At 36.3% G+C, this 21,675-nt stretch overlaps 1 protein-coding gene across 1 annotated transcript; it reads left to right on the top strand.

Annotated features, from left to right (window-relative positions):
* Positions 1 to 638: 638 nt before the first annotated feature.
* On the top strand, positions 639 to 21,404 carry LOC133333623 (mucin-2-like). Its single transcript, XM_061541929.1, has 4 exons — positions 639 to 708; positions 17,905 to 19,108; positions 19,436 to 20,111; positions 20,151 to 21,404. Exons 1-4 carry the CDS (start codon positions 639 to 641, stop codon positions 21,402 to 21,404), a joined length of 3,204 nt encoding a protein of 1,067 aa, XP_061397913.1.
* The last annotated feature ends 271 nt before the right edge of the window (positions 21,405 to 21,675 follow it).

Raw genomic sequence — 21,675 nt, 5'->3', positions numbered from 1 at the left:
TCCAAAAAAAAAAAAAAAAAAACCAAAAGTCAACCTCTGCGATAGGGTATACAACCACACTCACGTACGGAATATATCCTATATAATTTTAATTTTGCATGCTGTGGGAGTGTGTGAGTGTTTAACTTTCAAAAAGATCAGTTAAAATGAAAAGGCGAAATTATGAAAATTGAAATTTGTAGGGAAAGTTGAAAGACAAAGGTTTGCAAAATGAATAAAAAAAATAGAGAACAATTTTTTAAATAACAAAAATGGCACACTTAGATATTGGGTGGGGGAGTCAATGAAAGACATTTAACCTTGGAAATATAAGTTCAGGTTAGAATAGGATACTCGTATGTCAACACAGCTTGATTTAAAAAAATTTGAAAATTTGAATGGTTCATTTTTTAATCGATTTGTCCTGAAGCTAGGACATTGAGTCCTCAGAAGAAAGTTGCTCCGATTTCTTAGACACAACTTAAACTTTCTAACCTCATTTCCTTGCCTCTTTCCATCGCCATTTTCCATCCCTTGCCATTGTTTAACTTAACAAAATACATATTAAAAAAAATGTCATTAAAAGAACAGACAAATATTCGTTTTCTTGGTGCTGGCAAAGTCTTTTCTTTTCATATTTAAGAACACGTAAAACGCAAATGAGTGCTCATATTATTAATGATGATGATGGCGATGAACAACGTTACGGCAATACCTGCTGTGGTATTTGTATGTCTCTAAAAAAATACAGCAAATGAATTTCGTGACTTTGACACGGTCATAAAATTTTCATGAGAGGGGAAAAATCAGTAAATTTGGAGTGAAAAGCTCCCTTAAATGTGTCAGCTGAACAAATTAGTGAAAGTTAAATATTTGTAACACTTTATAACGGGGTCTATAAATTTCGAAAAGAATGTTAAATGTTTGGTTAACCTAAATACAGGTTTGAGTATGGATATGGAGATGTATTCTATACGTCTTTAAAGGCCTTGGAAAAAAATTCTTTCAAAAATCCAAGCTTTATATAAACCTTGAAAAAAAATTCTAAAAAAAATCCAAGCTTTATATAAACCTTGAAAAAAACTTCTAAAAAAAATCCAAGCTTTATATAAACCTTGAAAAAAAATTCTAAAATAGGCCTTGGAAAAAATATTCTTTAAAAAATCCACGCCTTATATAGGCTTTGGAAAAAGTATTCTTTAAAAAATCCACGCCTTATATAGGCCTTGGAAAAAATATTCTTCAAAAAATCCACGCCTTATATAGATCTTGGAAAAAATATTCTTTAAAAAATCCACGCCTTATATAGGCCTTGGAAAAAATATTCTTTAAAAAATCCACGCCTTATATAGACCTTGGAAAAAATATTCTTTTAAAAATCCACGCCTTATATAGACCTTGGAAAAAATATTCCTTCTGTAGTGCCCTAGAAAAAATATTCTTTAAAAAATCCACGCCTTCTGTAGTGCCCTAGAAAAAATATTCTTTAAAAATGCACGCCTTGTATAGACCCTAGATTCACTAAAAATTCTCGCCTTGTGTATATCATAGATTCTTTAAAAATCCACGCCTTGTGTAGTACCCTAGAAAAATAATTCTTTAAAAATCTACACCTTCTAAAGATTTTGGTTTTCCCTTCTCTCCCCAGTAATTGGTTAAAGTATTGTATTGTTACAACCCCAAAAATTGTCCGACAATTTAAATTCTAATCTCAACATTTAACTAAAGCTATTAACAACATACGTTCGGATCTTTCACATATACACATATGCTATGTGACACACACATACTTATGTTACATATATGTCATATATCTCTTTTTACACTACCGTTTTGACTGACCACATTTTAAAGCTGTAGTGTCACACACACACACCCCCATACTCACTCGCCCAACAAATAATATCTGTTGAAGGGCGTAACAAATTTTATGTTTACAAAGTCATATAAAAGTGCCAGCAATAATGGAGCTGAAGACAAAAAAATAAATAAAATGACATTTTTGAAGCTAGAAAGAATTGTAGAAGGTCGGACCACATTAATGACCCGACAATTCCGAATATCCTCTATAAATACCTTTAGACCACAAAAAAAGGACAAAAAATAACTATTAAAGTGAATAGGCGTACATACAGACATATGTATGTGTGTGTGTGACTTTTGGTGGTCACACTGTAATGGCCCACACATGAGTGACTGTCAAGTTCATTAGACATTATGCCAAGGAACGTGAATGTTTGCGGCAATAGGAAGCACACTATTTGAAAAGTTTGTGGCAAATTTCAAATTCCATTGCAAAACCATACACAAAAAATCACAACAAAAAAGGGAAATAATAAAAACTTTATATTTTTAAACAAATCCTAAAAGATTATTTAATTTTTTTGGCAATGAAAGGAAGCAACAAAAATTCGGAATAAAATCTATAAGATATCCACGCCTTCTATTGGGGCTTGGAAAAAATATTCTTTCAAAATCCACGCCTTCTATATAGCCTATGGAAAAATATTCCTTAAAAATCCAAGCCTTATATGTACCTTGGATTTTTTTTATTAAATCTAAGCCTGGAAAAACATCCAACGTTTTTCCTCAAACCCCTATAATATTTTTACCTTTACACCTGCATTTCAAAAAAACATGCAAATAATGGTAATATTATAGTGAATATAATAAAATACATAAATAAATAAATAAACAGCGTGACACAGCATGACACTAAACGCAACGTCAAACATTGTCGATGACAATAAAACGAACCCAGAAGGCAGTAACAACAATTGCAGCCGCACTATCATCTCGCTGGCGAACAAGGAATCAACAATGGGCCACTGGCAACAACACACATTCATGTGTGTGTGTTCTTTTGAATGTGACAGGGTATTTATGTTAAGAACCTACAAGGACACATTAGCAAGCCATATCATAGACCTCACCACAGGCAACGCTAACAACAACTATGAATAACTCTTCTGAGCATGCCAGGCCGAATAGCCAAAAAAAAAAAAAAAACAAAACAAAAAAAACAGTGAGCGGAGCAGTATAGTCAGACGGGGCCGACCATACGATACCCTACACAACTACCACAGAACTCTATCATCGGATTTTTATTCCGAGCCTAGGTATTATTTCGTGATATTTGCATCCTCTTAACCGATTAGATTCTAGCACTGTTAATTACTTATTGAGATTCCTTTCAACGTGGGTTGTGTTGTGATGTTCGGCTTGTGACCTATAGATCGACTCAATAAACGCACAAAATTAAGTTTTCGGTCCACTGTATCCCTTGACCATAACTGGTACCTCTTGGAAAATGTTAATGTGATCAGTGCTTTAAATCCCACATTCGAGAACATCCAGACAAAATAATTGGTTTTAATTTAAAGGTCAACCACTCCTCTTGGATATACTATCAACTTCTCGGGTCTATGTCTTTCAGGGGCAAATATATACACCATAGAATACAATTTTTTTTAATTTTTCACACAAAAGTCAGAGACCATTTGCCCCGCTAAATATTGACTGATCTTTATCAAAACAGGCATGCTCATTATTAAGCCCGATCCCCTACTCCATGTAAAATTTCACGGTGTTCGGGCCATAATTGCAGCCTTTGCAGGGACCAGAAAACCGACAAAAATTAAGTATTTGGTCCATTTTATCCCCTTAATATTAACCGATCTTTACCAAAAAACAATAGGGGTCTTCATTGGGCCAAATCCATCCTACATGAACATTTCGTGAAGATTGGTCAATAACTGTGGCCTGTATCGCCTTACGTATGACTCTCTCCCTGGAAAAAATATTCTTTAAAAATCCACGCCTTGGAAAAATATTCTTTAAAAATCCACGCCTTGGAAAAATATTCTTTAAAAATCCACGCCTTGGAAAAATATTCTTTAAAAATCCACGCCTTGGAAAAATATTCTTTAAAAAATCCACGCCTTGGAAAAATATTCTTTAAAAATCCACGCCTTGGAAAAATATTCTTTAAAAAATCCACGCCTTGGAAAAATATTCTTTAAAAAATCCACGCCTTGGAAAAATATTCTTTAAAAAATCCACGCCTTGGAAAAATATTCTTTAAAAAATCCACGCCTTGGAAAAATATTCTTTAAAAAATCCACGCCTTGGAAAAATATTCTTTAAAAAATCCACGCCTTGGAAAAATATTCTTTAAAAAATCCACGCCTTGGAAAAATATTCTTTAAAAAATCCACGCCTTGGAAAAATATTCTTTAAAAAATCCACGCCTTGGAAAAATATTCTTTAAAAAATCCACGCCTTGGAAAAATATTCTTTAAAAAATCCACGCCTTGGAAAAATATTCTTTAAAAAATCCACGCCTTGGAAAAATATTCTTTAAAAAATCCACGCCTTGGAAAAATATTCTTTAAAAAATCCACGCCTTGGAAAAATATTCTTTAAAAAATCCACGCCTTGGAAAAATATTCTTTAAAAAATCCACGCCTTGGAAAAATATTCTTTAAAAAATCCACGCCTTGGAAAAATATTCTTTAAAAATCCACGCCTTGGAAATATATTCTTTAAAAATCCACGCCTTGGAAAAATATTCTTTAAAAATCCACGCCTTGGAAAAATATTTTTTAAAAATCTATGCCTTTCTAGGAGGCAAAAAAAATCTACGCCTGGTTTGGAGCCTTGGAAAAATATTTTTTAAAAATCCACGCCTTGGAAAAATATTCTTTAAAAATCCACGCCTTGGAAAAATATTCTTTAAAAATCCACGCCTTGGAAAAATATTCTTTAAAAATCCACGCCTTGGAAAAATATTCTTTAAAAATCCACGCCTTGGAAAAATATTCTTTAAAAATCCACGCCTTGGAAAAATATTCTTTAAAAATCCACGCCTTGGAAAAATATTCTTTAAAAATCCACGCCTTGGAAAAATATTCTTTAAAAATCCACGCCTTGGAAAAATATTCTTTAAAAAAACCACGCCTTATATAGACCTTGGAAAACTACTCTTTAAAAAATCCACGCCTTATATAGACCTTGGAAATATATTTTTACAAAATCCACGCCATATGTAGGCCTGCGAAAAATATTCTTTAAAAAATGCTCGCCTTACATAGGCCTCTAGAAAAAAATCTTTAAAAATACATTTCCTATATAGATGCTGTAAAAAATTATTTAAAAAAAATCCAAAATCTTAAATATTTTCTTTGCTTTCTAAAAAAAAATTTTCTCCGTCGAAAATTTCAGTTTTTCTTTTGCCAAAAGGAAAACAATGATTTCAAGAAGAAGAAGAATAGGTTCTACAGGAGGGATATTCAAAAGTGGCACAAGAACCAAAACCAAATAGCTTAAAGCCTTTTGTTGACATGGTTTCAGAGTGTGTGTGTGGTGTGCATTTATACGCAAGCGTGTTGATGCATTTGGCTTTAAATGCACACATACACATTGATATGTGTGGTGGATGTTACTTGAGGTAATATGTGATGGTGATCTGTATGTACAGTGGTTTCAAAAAATTGAGGTCCTCATCTTTCAAGGCCCCATACTTGAAGTGGCAATAATGTCTCCTCCTCCAACGGGCCAGAAATGTGCCTAAAGTGTTGATCAAAACCTATATATTATTTTTTTTCTACCCCACTGTGCCACCTCCATTCTTCTGCTGACTGGCTATAATAATGTTGAAGGCATCCTTGAAGGAAAAACATTTTTCTAAGCTCTTAAGGTTGCCGTATTTGGAGTGTGTAAAGTGGTGTTGGTTGGCTGACTGGCTGCGTGGTTGCTTCGCTGGTTTGTTTGACTGCGATATCCGTCATGCATAAATATTCCATATGCCACATGGATGATATGCATACCCACATATTCGCACACACACACACACATACATCTTTTATACAAAATGTTGGTAGTTGGTTGCTAAAACCTTTCTTTTTATGCTGTACTTCAGACAATGGCAATATAAGTATGTATGTAAGGTAAAATATGTTTTAGTAATTGTGTATGAATGCATGTTGGAGAAGGGTGGCTTGTTAGCACTACGATATATGTGATTGTGTTCTTATGAATTAGGGAATACAGTGGTCGGCATATTATTTATACCCTTAACCACACTGTGGTATAGGGTATTATGTCTTTGTGCATATGTTTGGTACAGCTCATTTATTTGGCCCATGAACGAACCCTATTGAAATTAAGAAAAATCAGTTCAGATTTTAATATAGCTCCCACATATTTTCGTCCGATTAAAGGTAAATGGTGCACCAAAGTCCCTAAATATCTTTCGATTTGCACGAAATTTGACACAGCGTATTGAATTAACCGTAGAGAAATGTCTGCTAAGTTTCGAGAAAATCGGTTCAGATTTAGAAATAGCCCTCATATATATTTTCGTCCGATTTAAATGGTAAATGGTGCACCAAAGTCCCAAATACCTTTCGATTTGCTCGAAAGCGTCTGTTAAGATTAATCTCTTGAATATACCCAAAGTGGTGAAGGGTATCTTATAGTCGGCCCCGTCCGACTTTACTACTTTGCTTACTGGTTTTGCTTTTTTGTGTTCGCCAGAGCACTGTACAATATATACAACAATCTCTTCTTTGTATTTTGTTCTTGAACCATCAACTATGAAGAAGGGCATTTGACTTTAGCAGTAACTATGATCATGTGTATAATATACCGGGAAAACTACATACATACATACATATTTTACATATGCTTGACTTTAACTCCCTGCAGAACATTAGCGTAAAATATATGGCAGAAAATGAAAGTCACTTTTCTGTCATAAGTTCTTCTTTCTTTGGCGTTTTATTTATTTATGTTTTGTTTTTTTTTTCTATTTTTGGTTTCAGAGCTTTAAGTTTAGGAAAAATATTTTTATACCCTACACAACTATGTTGTCAGGGTATTATAGCTTTGTGCAGCCCCAAAAGTTTGTAACGCCGCGAAATATTGGTCCTAGACCCACCTTTAAGTATACCGATCGTCATATCTCGACTAGCTGAGTCGATCTAGACATGTGTGTCCGTCCGTCCGTCTGTCCATTATAATTTGTAAACACGATACAGGCCACAGTTATGGACCAATCTTCACGAAATTTTGCGTATAGGATGGGTTCTGGCCAATGAAGACCCCTATTGTTTTTGGGAAAGATCGGTTAATATTTAGGGGATGAAATGGACCAAATACTAAATTTTTGTCGGTTTTTCTGGTCGCTCCAGAGGCCGCAACAATGGTCCGAACATCGTGAAATTTTGCATGGAGAAGCGGATCGGGCCAAAGAATAAGCATGCCAGTTTGGAAAAAGATCGGTCAATATTTAGCGGGTCAAATGGACCCTGACTTTTGTGTGAAAAATGACAAAATTTGTATTCTATGGCGTATATATTTGCCCCTGAAGGACATATACCCGAGAAGTTGATATTATATCCTAGAGGAGTGGTTGCCCTTTAAATTGATACCAATTATATTGTCGTATGTACTCGGATGTGGGAGTTGCACGTAGATATTTACAGGTATCTCCGTGTTCGTATATTATTTAGTAACCCATTATCACTCTAGAGAGCGGAACTATAGCGCTGATCGCTTTGAAATGTTCCATAAGGTTCCAGTTATGGTCAAGGACAACGCCTATAACTTTCGGCGATGATCAGATAATAGTTTTGGAATGAAGTGGACCGAAAACTTAATTTTTTGTGTAATTTTCGAGTCGATCTATAGACCACAAATGAAAGCCGAATATCACAACACAACCCACGGTGAAGGGAATGTGGACAATAGGTGTAATGAATACTCGTAATATTCGGAAAATATGTCAGTGTGAGTTAGAGGTGATGTTTACCTCTAATCGGGCAAGAGGATGCAAATATCACGAAATATTGCCCAGGCTCGGAATAAACATCCGCACTGGTTTAAAGAATATTTTTTCTGGGGCACTACAGAAGGCGTGGATTTTTTAAAGAATATTTTTCCCTAGGCACTACAGAAGGCGTGGAGTTTTTAAAGAATATTTTTTCCAAGGCCTATATAAGGCGTGGATTTTTTAGAGAATATTTTTCCTAGGCAATACAGAAGTCGTGGAGTTTTTAAAGAATATTTTTTCCAAGGCCTATATAAGGCGTGGATTTTTTAGAGAATATTTTTCCTAGGCAATACAGAAGGCGTGGAGTTTTTAAAGAATATTTTTTCCAAGGCCTATATAAGCCGTGGATTTTTTAGAGAATATTTTTCCCTAGGCAATACAGAAGGCGTGGAGTTTTTAAAGAATATTTTTTCCAAGGCCTATATAAGGCGTGGATTTTTTAGAGAATATTTGTCCCTAGGCAATACAGAAGGCGTGGAGTTTTTAAAGAATATTTTTTTCCAAGGCCTTTATAAAGCGTGGAGTTTTTAAAGAATATTTTTTCCAAGGCCTATATAAGGCGTGGAGTTTTTAAAGAATATTTTTTTCAAGGCCTTTATAAGGCGTGGAGTTTTTAAAGAATATTTTTTCCAAGGCCTATATAAGGCGTGGAGTTTTTAAAGAATATTTTTCCAAGGCCTATATACGGCGTGGAGTTTTTAAAAAAATATTTTTTCCAAGGCCTATATAAGGCGTGGAGTTTTTAAAAAAATATTTTTTCCAAGGCCTATATAAGGCGTGGAGTTTTTAAAGAATATTTTTTCCAAGGCCTTTATAAGGCGTGGAGTTTTTAAAAAAATATTTTTTCCAAGGCCTATATAAGGCGTGGAGTTTTTGAAGTTCATTCATTAGTTTTTTTCATTTATTTGATTCCAAGATATTGTTTTTTCTTTCTTCCCGGAGTATGTAATTTTTTACGCTGCAAAATGTCAACATAAATATCAGCATTTTACAACACTCCAACACCTTTTGCAAGCTTATGAACCATAAAAAAGCTTAATATGAACCCTTTCCCCCCACATCCTCTTACTACGTTACTCTGCCCTACTAAGTAATAAAAAGAAAATGGCCAATAAAATTAGAATTCTTATATTGACATTCTTTGGCAACGCCTGGGATATGCTTGGCATAGCAAAAAAACAACAGCAACAACAACAATTTCAAGAAAAAAAAAACAAATTTTTATTACAGTCAACAATTCAATCAACGAAAAATGCAAATTTGTTCGTTTGGTATTTGAAAAGAAAAAAAAAACCCAAACGAACGAACTTTGTTCTAACTATTATGGCCGGGGGTTGCCATTTTTATTTTTAGTGTTGTTGACTTTGTTTATGATACACAGGTAACACATATGGATGAACGTGTGTGTGTGTGTGTTTGTAATATAGGATATATTCAGCACTTCTCCAGTTGTTGTTTTTGGTATTCTTTTTTGGCAATATCAAAAGTACTCTGGCATATGTTACATGTCGGGGGTTCAAACTAGCAAAAGCCAAAAACATATCCTTTCCCCCTCCATTCTCTTCCTGCCATTTTTAGCCAACATAACAGCCGTCGTCGTCACCGCAAAAATTCGAAAAACAAAAAAAATAAAAAGAAGCGAACAAATAAAACCACACATGTCAATTTAGTATGAAATTTATGGCTGATATGGGGATAGGTGGTTAGCTAGGCCCCCACCCCCCAGTCTTCGTCTCAGAAGGCACACGTGTGCCAGGCGAGCGTAAACAGGCTGCCATGACTTCTTGCAAAAAAAGCTGAAACGAAATCCCAACTAAAAATATGATACTTTTATATGTTTACCCTGCAATGTGCCAATACCACGGTTTAAATAGGACACAACTAAGTTGTTGTTGTTCGGTTTTTTAGTTCGTTTTATACTATTTGGGAATTTTGGTTCAGGCTTTTTTCTCGTTTGCTGTGGACAAATTGTTAACCACCAACCATTGCGGAATTGCAAAAAAAAAAAAAAACACCTCAAAACCGAAATCCTACAGAAACTGATGAAATTTCGTTGCGGGTGAATTGAATATAGACTGCGGTAGTATTGCACAAAGATGGAAACCTCTTTAAGACAAGCAAAAGGTAATACTACAAATATCAAAGGTAATTGCAAAAGTAACCCAGCGAACAATGTGATTGAAATTAACATTCTAAAAAAATTTAGATTTTTAAGAAATATTTTTTATAGGCTTGTATAGGGCGTGATTTTTTAATGAATATTTTTTTAGGGCACAATGGAAGGCGGAGATATTAGAAAATATTTTTCCAGGCCTGGATTTTTAAAAGAATATTATTCTAGAGCCTACATGAGGCGTGGATTTTTAAAAGAATATTATTCTAGAGCCTACATGAGGCGTGGATTTTTAAAAGAATATTATTCTAGAGCCTACATGAGGCGTGGATTTTTAAAAGAATATTATTCTAGAGCCTACATGAGGCGTGGATTTTTAAAAGAATATTATTCTAGAGCCTACATGAGGCGTGGATTTTTAAAAGAATATTATTCTAGAGCCTACATGAGGCGTGGATTTTTAAAAGAATATTATTCTAGAGCCTACATGAGGCGTGGATTTTTAAAAGATTATTATTCTAGAGCCTACATGAGGCGTGGATTTTTAAAAGAATATTATTCTAGAGCCTATATGAGGCGTGGATTTTTAAAAGAATATTATTCTAGAGCCTATATGAGGCGTGGATTTTTAAAAGATTATTATTCTAGAGCCTACATGAGGCGTGGATTTTTAAAAGAATATTATTCTAGAGCCTACATGAGGCGTGGATTTTTAAAAGAATATTAATCTAGAGCCTACCTAAAGCGTGGATTTTTAAAAGAATATTTTTGGAGTCTAAATATGTTTTAGTCTCAATGAAGGTGTAGTTTAAAACCAGTGAGCGGAGCAGTATAGTCGGACGGGCCGACCATGTGATACACTACACAACTTCCACCAAAATCTAACTTCCTGTGGTTGTATATTCTGAGCTTGGGCAATATTTCGCGATATTTTCACCCTCTTGACCGATTAGAGGTCAACAAATATTACTAATGTTCAGTACAGCCCTTCTCATTACTTGCCCAGACTCCCTTCACCGTGGGTTGTGTTGTGATGTTCGATTTTCAATTGTGGTCAATAGATCGACTCAAAAAACACAAAAAAAGTTCTCGGTCCACTTTATCCCAAAACCAGTGAGCGGAGCAGTATAGTCGGACGGGGCCGACCATACGATACCCTACACAACTACCACGAACTCTAACTTTCTGAGGATGTTTATTCCGAGTCTGAGCAATATTTCGAGATATTTGCCCCCTCTTGTCCGATTGGAGGTCAAAAACCCCTCTTCCTTACTTTTTTCGAATATTCAGTACAGTCCTTATAATTACTTGTTCAGATTACCTTCACGGTGGGTTGTGTTGTGATTTTCGGATTATACTCTACTCGAAAACACACAAAAATTATGTTTTCGGTCCATTTCATCCCAAAATTTTAATCTGATCATTACCGAAAAATTGAAGGCGTTGTTCTTGACCATAACTGGAACTTCATGAAAAATTTCAAAGTCATCAGCGCCATATTTCTCCCTCTAATGTGGTAATGGGTTACTAAATAATATCTGAATACGTAAGCACCTGTAAATATTTGACTGTAACTCCCACATCTGAGTATATACATCACTATATTTGGTATCAATTTAAAGGCCAACCACTCCTCTTGGATATGCTATCAACTCCTGGGGTCTACATCCTCCAGGAGTAAATATATATACCATAGAATACAAATTTTGTCATTTTTCACACAAAAGTCAGGGTCCATTTGACCCGCTAAATATTGACCGATCTTACATGCATGCTTATTCTCTGGCCCGATCCCCTTCTTCATGCAAAAATTCGCAGTGTTTGGGCAATAATTGCGGACTCTGGAGCGACCAGAAAAACCGACAAAAATAATGTTTTTGGTCCATTTCATCCCCTAAATATTAACCGATCTTTTCCAAAAACAATAGGGGTCTTCATTAGCCAGAACCCGTCCTACATGCAAAATTTCGTGAAGATTGGTCCATAACTGTGGCCTGTACAAATTATAATGGACAGACGGACGGACGGACGGACACACATGTCTAGATCGACTCAGCTAGTCGAGATATGACGATCGGTATACTTAAAGGTGGGTCTAGGACCAATATTTCGCGGCGTTACAAACATTTGGGGCTGCACAAAGCTATAATACCCTGACAACATAGTTGTGTAGGGTATAATTATTATCTGATCATCACCGAAAATTTGGTCCATTTCATCCCCTAAATATTAACCAATCTTTACCAAAAACAATAGGGGCCTTCATAGGGCAATACCCATCCGGCATGCAAAATTTCGTGAAGATTGGTCCATAACTGTGGCCTGTATGGTGTTTACAAATTATAATGGTCAGACGGACGGACGGATCGACTCAGCTAGTCGGTATAATTAAAGGTGGGACTAGGACTAGAACTAGGGGCTGCACAAAGCTATAATACCCTGACAAGATAGTTGTGTAAGGTATAAAAAAATATTTCTGGAGTCTAAATATGTTTTAGTTTTAATGAAGGCGTATTTATACCCTACACAACTATGTTGTCAGGGTATAATAGCTTTGTGCAGCCCCAAAAGTTTGTAACGCCGCGAAATATTGGTCCTGGACCCACCTTTAAGTATACCGATCGTCATATCTCGACTAGCTGAGTCGATCTAGACATGTGTGTCCGTCCGTCTGTCCATTATAATTTGTAAACACGATGCAGGCCACAGTTATGGACCAATCTTCACGAAATTTTGCATGTAGGATGGGTTCTGGCCAATGAAGACCCCTATTGTTTTTGGGAAAGATCGGTTAATATTTAGGGGATGAAATTTTGTCCAAATTTTTTTGTCGGTTTTTCTGGTCGCCCCAATAATGGCCCGAACCTCGCGAATTTTTATATGGAGAAGGGGATTGGGCCAAAGAATAAACATGCCTGTTTTGATAAAGATTGGTCAATAATTAGCGGGTCAAATGGACCCTGACTTTTGTGTGAAAAATGACAAAATTTGTATTCTATAGCGTATATATTTACCCCTGAATGACATAGACCGAAGAAGTTGATATTATATCCAAGAGGAGTGGTTGACCTTTAAATTAATACCAATTATATTGTTGTATGTGCTCGGATGTGTGAGTTACACCAAAATATTTACAGGTATCTCCGTATCCGTATAATATTTAGTAACTCATTATCACTCTAGAGCGCGGAACTATAGCGCTGATCGCTTTGAAATGTTCCATAAGGTTCCAGTTATGGTCAAGGACAACGCCTATAATTTTCGGCGATGATCAGATAATAATTTTGGAATGAAGTGGGCCGAAAACTTAATTTTTTGTGTTATTTTCGAGTCGATATATAGACCACAAATGAAAGCCGAATATCACAACAAAACCCACGGTGAAGGGAATGTGGACAATAGCTGTACTGAATACTCGTAATATTCGGAAAATATGTCAGTGTGAGGAAGAGGTGGTGTTTACCTCTAATCGGGCATGAGGATGCCAATATCACGCAATATTGCCCAGGCTCGGTATAAACATCCGCAGAAAATTTGAGTTCCGTGGTAGTTGTGTAGGGTATCGTATGGTCGGCCCCGTCCGACTATACTGCTCCGCTCACTGTTTTTTTTTAAATATTTTTGGAGTCTAAATTTCTCTACGTCGAGTTATGCATGTCCGTCCATGTTAAATTGTAAACAAAGTACAGGTCGCATTTATGCTCCGAATTTGATGAAATTTGGCACAGCTCATCTGTTTGGCCCAAGGACGAACACTATTGAAAAAGGGAAAATAGGTTCAGATTTAGATATAGCTTCCATATATATTTTCGTCCGATTTAAGGTAAATGGTACACCATAGTACCTATATATCTTTCGATTTGCCCAAAATTTGGCATATCGTACTAAATAAAGTCTAGAGTGATGTGTGTTAAGTTTCGTGAAAATCGGTTCAGATTTGGATATAGCTCCCAGATATATTTTCGTCCGATTCAAGGTAAATGGTACACAAAAGTCCCTATATATCCTTCGATTTACAAGAAATTTTGCATAGCGTACTAAATTAAGTCTAGAATGATGTGTGTAAAATTTCTTGAAAATCAGTTCAGATTTAGATATAGCTTCCATATATATTTTCGTCCGATTTTAGGTAAATGGTGTACTAAATTCCCTATATATCTTTCGATTTGCCAAAAAGTTGGCACAGCGTACTTAATGAAGTCAAGAATGATGTGTGTTAAGTTTCGTGAAAATCAGTTCGGATTTAGATATAGCTTCCATTTATATGTTCGACCGATTTAATGTAAATGGTGTACCAAAGTCCCTATATATCCTTCGATTTACACGAAATTTGGCAAAGCGCACTTAATTGAGTCTAGAATGATGTGTGTAAAATTTCGTGAAAGTCGGTTCAGATTTAGATATAGCTTCCATATATATGTTCGTCCGATTTTATGTAAATGGTGTACCAAAGTCCCTATATATATTTTCATTTGTATTCTTAAAAAATCCACGCCTTCTTTTGTGCCCTAATGTTCGCTTGGCACAAAATTCTCGGCAGAGGTAACTTCAAATTTTCTTTTTTTGTTTCGTCCAAAAAAACAAATTTTTGTTTGCCTTTCCTTGTTTACCTGGACCCGGTTTCATTTGTTATTAATTGAAAATATATACAGATATTCGTCAGATATAAAAAAAATAATTGTAGCAAATGAAATTGAGAGCCAACGAAAATTAAAACGAACAAGTGGTAATTCCCCGGAAAAAAACTCTCTTTATGATGGGGAAATTTCATGGGAAAGGGAAAGTAGGAATGTAATTTTGAAAATAGGAAGGGTGTATGCTTTACAAGGAAATGGTTTGGTTTTGTGGGTCGGTGGAAAATAGTTTTTTTTTATTTTTTTTTAATTCACGCCATCTTTAGGTGCTTAAGAATATTTTTTTTAAAACTTCGCGCCTTCTATAGGCCCCTAAAAATATATATATATATATATATATATTTTTTTTTAAAAAAAATCTAAGCCTTGTAGAGGTCCCTTAAAAATATTCCTTAAACTATTTATTTCAAAAATCCCCACCTTCAATTGTTTACATTATGTGTACAAGCCCCACCCCAATGCCACCATTTTGAGTTGACGCGAATTGTGCAAAAAAAAAAAAAATATTAATTAACAACAACACCAAAAACTGCAACAAATATAACAAAACACCATGAACATAACTTTTTTTCTGAACTTTTTAAGAAAATAAGTAAATATTGGTTTGACACAAAACGAATTGCGGAACGGATGTGAAAACAATGTCACACAACTGTGCAACTTTGAGACTGAAGTCAATTAAATAAGAAGTTTTGATAACAGTGGGGGAAAATGTCATAATGACAGTTAAAAAAAAAAATAAATAAATAAAATAAACCCCCACAAACCATAAGGGTAAGCTAACCAAGAAATATTTTTTCAAAAACTTTTAAGGATTCAAAATTCCTTCCAGTGTTCCCCAAAAAAAAAAATACCTCCTTCCTATATGAATGTGCCAACCCTGTCGTTCTCCCCCATCCATGCACCCATCTACTTTTTAATAAATATATTTAACAAATTAGCCACTGATTTTATAAACAGAAGGTCGCTGCTACTTCTTAGCCAGGAATATGAAAATAATCCTTAGAATGGGGTTGGTTGTTAACTAAGGGTGGTGCAAGCAACATCTTGCGTTTCTGGGGGGAGAGGGCGGCCCAGTACTTCTTCATCATCATCAGCGACAAACTAAACCACTTGAAATCACAATACCTCTTCAGTCATAAGGCGTGACGTGACATGTTATGCTAAAGAGAAGCATACGAGGGGTGGAAAATCACAACCCACCCCCAATTAACAGGATTAGACTAATAAATTCCATTTATTAAAAATATTTAAGCATTTATTCATATCATTTGTTGTTGTTGTTAAATAAACTTTTGATTTTAATAAACGGATATTAGTGACAGCTTGTGTTGACTTGCATTTAAGGTGACAGGTCGAAGGGGGTGACAAATTTTGACAAAAAGGGGAAAAGGCCAAGGAAAAAATATTCTTTAAAAAATACACGCCTTATATAGACCCCGAAAAAATATTCTTTAAAAAATCCACGCCTTATATAGACCCCGAAAAAATATTCTTTAAAAAATCCACGCCTTATATAGACCCCGAAAAAATATTCTTTAAAAAATCCACGCCTTATATAGACGCCTTATATAGACCCCGAAAAAATATTCTTTAAAAAATCCACGCCTTATATAGACCCCGAAAAAATATTCTTTAAAAAATCCACGCCTTATATAGACCCCGAAAAAATATTCTTTAAAAAATCCACGCCTTATATAGACCCCGAAAAAATATTCTTTAAAAAATCCACGCCTTATATAGACCCCGAAAAAATATTCTTTAAAAAATCCACGCCTTATATAGACCCCGAAAAAATATTCTTTAAAAAATCCACGCCTTATATAGACCCCGAAAAAATATTCTTTAAAAAATCCACGCCTTATATAGACCCCGAAATATTCTTTAAAAAATCCACGCCTTATATAGACCCCGAAAAAATATTCTTTAAAAAAACCACGCCTTATATAGGCCCAGAAAAAATATTCTTTAAAAAATCCACGCCTTATATAGAAAAAAATATTCTTTAAAAAATCCACGCCTTATATAGGCCTTGAAAAAATATTCTTTAAAAAATCCACGCCTTATATAGGCCTTGAAAAAATATTCTTTAAAAAATCCACGCCTTATATAGGCCTTGAAAAAATATTCTTTAAAAAATCCACGCCTTATATAGGCCTTGAAAAAATATTCTTTAAAAAATCCACGCCTTATATAGGCCTTGAAAAAATATTCTTTAATAAATCCACGCCTTATATAGGCCTTGAAAAAATATTCTTTAATAAATCCAGGCCTCTAATAGGCCTTGAAAAAATATTCTTTAAAAAATCCACGCCTTATATAGACCCCGAAAAAATATTCTTTAAAAAATCCACGCCTTATATAGACCCCGAAAAAATATTCTTTAAAAAATCCACGCCTTATATAGACCCCGAAAAAATATTCTTTAAAAAATCCACGCCTTATATAGGCCCAGGCAAAAAATATTCTTTAAAAAATCCACGCCTTATATAGGCCCAGGCAAAAAATATTCTTTAAAAAAATATTCTTTAAAAATACCACGCCTGGTACGGGTACTTGAAAAAATATTCTTTAAAAAAATATTCTTTAAAAAATCCACGCCTTATATAGGCCCAGGCAAAAAATATTCTTTAAAAAATCCACGCCTTATATAGGCCCAGGCAAAAAATATTCTTTAAAAAATCCACGCCTTATATAGGCCCAGGCAAAAAATATTCTTTAAAAAATCCACGCCTTATATAGGCCCAGGCAAAAAATATTCTTTAAAAAATCCACGCCTTATATAGGCCCAGGCAAAAAATATTCTTTAAAAAATCCACGCCTTATATAGGCCCAGGCAAAAAATATTCTTTAAAAAATCCACGCCTTATATAGACCCTTAAAAAAATATTGTAAAAAATCCGTGCCTTATTTAGGCCATTGAAAAATATGTTTATAAAATCGATTTTTTTTAGTTGGTAACAGCAATATTTTATTAAAAGAAATATCATCTCAACGACACAGAGTGCATCAAAAGAGACACGTTTATTTCATTACAATAATTTGATAACCCAAATGCCAAAAATAAATATTTCTTTTTATTTTTAACAACACTAGCCGGAGATACTAGACACTGATAAGCAATGCTACCATCAGAGATATCGGAATCGATTTTTTTTCGGGCAATGTTATATGTTTTCCACAAAAATATAAAAGGCCACATTAGTGCTACAGTCAATATCAGTTAGGCAGTAGAAATGACAATGAGAGCAATATCTGGTGAGAAATGTCAATTACAAAAAAATAACAAAGAAATTTAAAATTGTTTTACAAATATCTTCCTCCTTCTCTTCCCTTTTTTCCAGCACTTGCCTGCCTTTGGTTGGCTTTGAATTTAGCCTCGGCCGCTAAATTGGATCATCAGCTGTATGCCCGCTACCTATGCCGTCTGCATCCCGATGGTTTTCGCACCATTGTCCCGGGTAGCTGTTCGGAATACTATGAGTGTGTGAGAGGCCAGGCTCAACGTAAAAGCTGTCCACGTTATTTCAATTCACGAACGTCTCAATGTACCGATGTATCGACCGGCTGCAAAGTCATTAACGCCTCGATGAAAAATTGCAAAGGCCCTTGTTGTGGTATTACCAATGGCTTTGCTTTGGACCCGAAGAAATCTGAAATTTATTATAGATGTTATAATGATGCCGTCTACCAGAAGTTGACTTGCCCCGCAGGCAAAGTTTTCAATTTGCAGGAAAAACAATGCGCCGAACCAATGCGAACGGCAAATAGACTGGGAAAATATTCATCATCGTCGAAGAAACAGCAACAAAGAGTGAAGGGGAAGCCAATTGCTGCAGCACCAGTGCCAGCACCAGCACCTGTACCATGTACAGGGGTTCAAACGACGCCAGCACCACCGCCAGCAGTGCCTTGTACCAAAACTCAAACGACCTTGCCACCACCTACTGAAGCTCCAGTGCCATCAACGCCATGTAAGACGACAACTGTCCCCACAACAACAACTGTCGTTGTAACAAAAACACCATGCAAGACAACAACGCCAGTCCCTACAACAACAACTGTGCCCACAACAACAACTGTTGTTGCAACAAAAACACCATGCAAGACAACAACGCCAGTCCCTACAACAACAACTGTGCCCACAACAACAACTGTTGTTGTAACAAAAACACCATGCAAGACAACAACGCCAGTCCCTACAACAACAACTGTGCCCACAACAACAACTGTTGTTGTAACTAAAACACCATGCAAGACAACAACAACTGTGCCCACAACAACAACTGTTGTTGTAACAAAAACACCATGCAAGACAACAACGCCAGTCCCTACAACAACAACTGTGCCCACAACAACAACTGTTGTTGTAACAAAAACACCATGCAAGACAACAACGCCAGTCCCTACAACAACAACTGTGCCCACAACAACAACTGTTGTTGTAACAAAAACACCATGCAAGACAACAACGCCAGTCCCTACAACAACAACTGTGCCCACAACAACAACTGTTGTTGTAACAAAAACACCATGCAAGACAACAACGCCAGTCCCTACAACAACAACTGTGCCCACAACAACAACTGTCCCTACAACAACAACTGTTGTTGTAACAAAAACACCATGCAAAACAACAACGCCAGTCCCTACAACAACAACTCTTCCTACAACAACAACTGTCCCCACAACAACAACTGTTGTTGTAACAAAAACACCATGCAAGACAACAACGCCAGTCCCTACCACAACAACTGTTCCTACAACAACAACTGTCCCCACTACAACCACTGTTGTTGTAACTAAAACACCATGCAAGACAACAACACCAGTCCCAACTACAACAACAACTGTTGCTACAACAACACCGGTCCCTACAACAACAACTGTACCCACAACTGTTGTTGTAACTAAAACACCATGCAAGACAACAACACCAGTCCCTACAACAACAACTGTTCCTACAACTACAATTGTTCCCACAACAACAACTGTTGTTGTAACTAAAACACCATGCAAGACAACAACACCAGTCCCTACAACAACAACTGTGCCCACAACAACAACTGTCCCCACTACAACCACTGTTGTTGTAACTAAAACACCATGCAAGACAACAACACCAGTCCCTACAACAACAATTGTGCCCACAACAACAACTGTCCCCACTACAACCACTGTTGTTGTAACTAAAACACCATGCAAGACAACAACACCAGTCCCTACAACAACAACTGTGCCCACAACAACAACTGTCCCCACTACAACCACTGTTGTTGTTACTAAAACACCGTGCAAGACAACAACACCAGTCCCTACAACAACTGTACCGACAACAACAACTGTCCCCACTACAATCACTGTTGTTGTAACTAAAACACCGTGCAAGACAACAACACCAGTCCCTACGACAACAACTGTGCCCACAACAACAACTGTTCCCACTACAACCACTGTTGTTGTAACTAAAACACCGTGCAAGACAACAACACCAGTCCCTACTACAACAACTGTTGTTGTAACAACAACACCAGTCCCTACAACAACAACTGTCCCCACAACTGTTGTTGTAACTAAAACACCATGCAAGACAACAACGCCAGTCCCTACAACAACACCAGTCCCTACAACAACAACTGTGCCCACAACAACAACTGTCCCCACTACAACCACTGTTGTTGTAACTAAAACACCATGCAAGACAACAACACCAGTTCCTACAACAACAACTGTGCCCACAACAACTGTTCCCACTACAACCACTTTTGTTGTAACTAACACACCATGCAAGACAACAACACCAGTCCCTACTACAACAACTGTTGTTGTAACAACAACACCAGTCCCTACAACAACAACTGTCCCCACAACTGTTGTTGTAACTAAAACACCATGCAAGACAACAACGCCAGTCCCTACAACAACAACTGTGCCCACAACAACAACTGTTGTTGTAACTAAAACACCATGTAAGACAACAACACCAGTCCCTACAACAACAACTGTGCCCACAACAACAACTGTTGTTGTAACTAAAACACCATGCAAGACAACAACACCAGTCCCTACAACAACAACTGTCCCCACTACAACCACTGTTGTTGTAACTAAAACACCATGTAAGACAACAACACCAGTCCCTACAACAACAACTGTCCCCACTACAACCACTGTTGTTGTAACTAAAACACCATGCAAGACAACAACACCAGTCCCTACAACAACAACTGTGCCCACAACAACAACTGTTGTTGTAACTAAAACACCATGCAAGACAACAACACCAGTCCCTACAACAACAACTGTCCCCACTACAACCACTGTTGTTGTAACTAAAACACCATGTAAGACAACAACACCAGTCCCTACAACAACAACTGTCCCCACTACAACCACTGTTGTTGTAACTAAAACACCATGCAAGACAACAACACCAGTCGCTACAACAACAGCTGCCCCACTACGCCCAACAACACCCTGCCAATTGCCAACAACTCAACCTCCACCACCACCTGTACCCGAACCAGCACCCTGTAACGACAAAGTTCCCGCATCCGAAACTAGCGGTGTCGTCAAACCACCTCAAACCCAACCAGCCGACATCGACATGTATATGCGTTTTGTATGCCGTGACAAACCCGACAACTTCATGGTGGCATCCCTGATGAGCTGCAATCAATATTTCATGTGTAAGAACGGTGTTGCCATACCGGTTAGCTGTGGCAAGCTGTATTTCAATGCGTTGCGTGGCATTTGTGATCTGCCCGAAAATAGTGGCTGTCAACAGCCGAAGTTGAATAAGCGCCCGAAGAAGAATAAGAAAAATAAGACAAAGAGATATTGAAGAGTGTCAGACGCCCGACTTCAGGCCCAATTCCTTTTGTGAAAATAAGGATTTTTTGGGGATAATGGAATTATGAAAAAAAAACTGAATAAATATTGAATAAAGAATATGAGTAAATTGTTGTTTTATTTGATGTAATATTGAAATGAAAATCCCTGGGAAAATATTCTTTGAAAAATTCTCGATTTTTTTATAGGCTCTCAGAAAAATATTTTTAAAAATCCTTAACATATAAAAAAGGCCTTAAAAAAATATTTTTAAAAATCCTCAC

This window comes from Musca vetustissima, unplaced genomic scaffold (genome assembly GCF_032173495.1).
Source record: "Musca vetustissima isolate MV318-11 ecotype Yass unplaced genomic scaffold, APGP_CSIRO_Mvet_v1 utg278353, whole genome shotgun sequence".
Taxonomy (NCBI): domain Eukaryota; kingdom Metazoa; phylum Arthropoda; class Insecta; order Diptera; family Muscidae; genus Musca; species Musca vetustissima.
The sequence above is the reverse complement of the archived record's forward strand: the minus strand, read 5'-3'. Positions and strand labels throughout refer to the sequence as shown.

Bases quoted from the DNA above. Each gene is read 5' to 3' on its own strand.
- LOC133333623 (XM_061541929.1), top strand. From the start codon at position 639: ATGAGTGCTCATATTATTAATGATGATGATGGCGATGAACAACGTTAC. The intron at 19,109-19,435 runs GCCAGTCCCTAC...AACACCGGTCCC, and splicing joins ACACCATGCAAGACAACAAC to TACAACAACAACTGTACCCA. The intron at 20,112-20,150 runs GTCCCCACAACT...ACACCATGCAAG, and splicing joins CAGTCCCTACAACAACAACT to ACAACAACGCCAGTCCCTAC.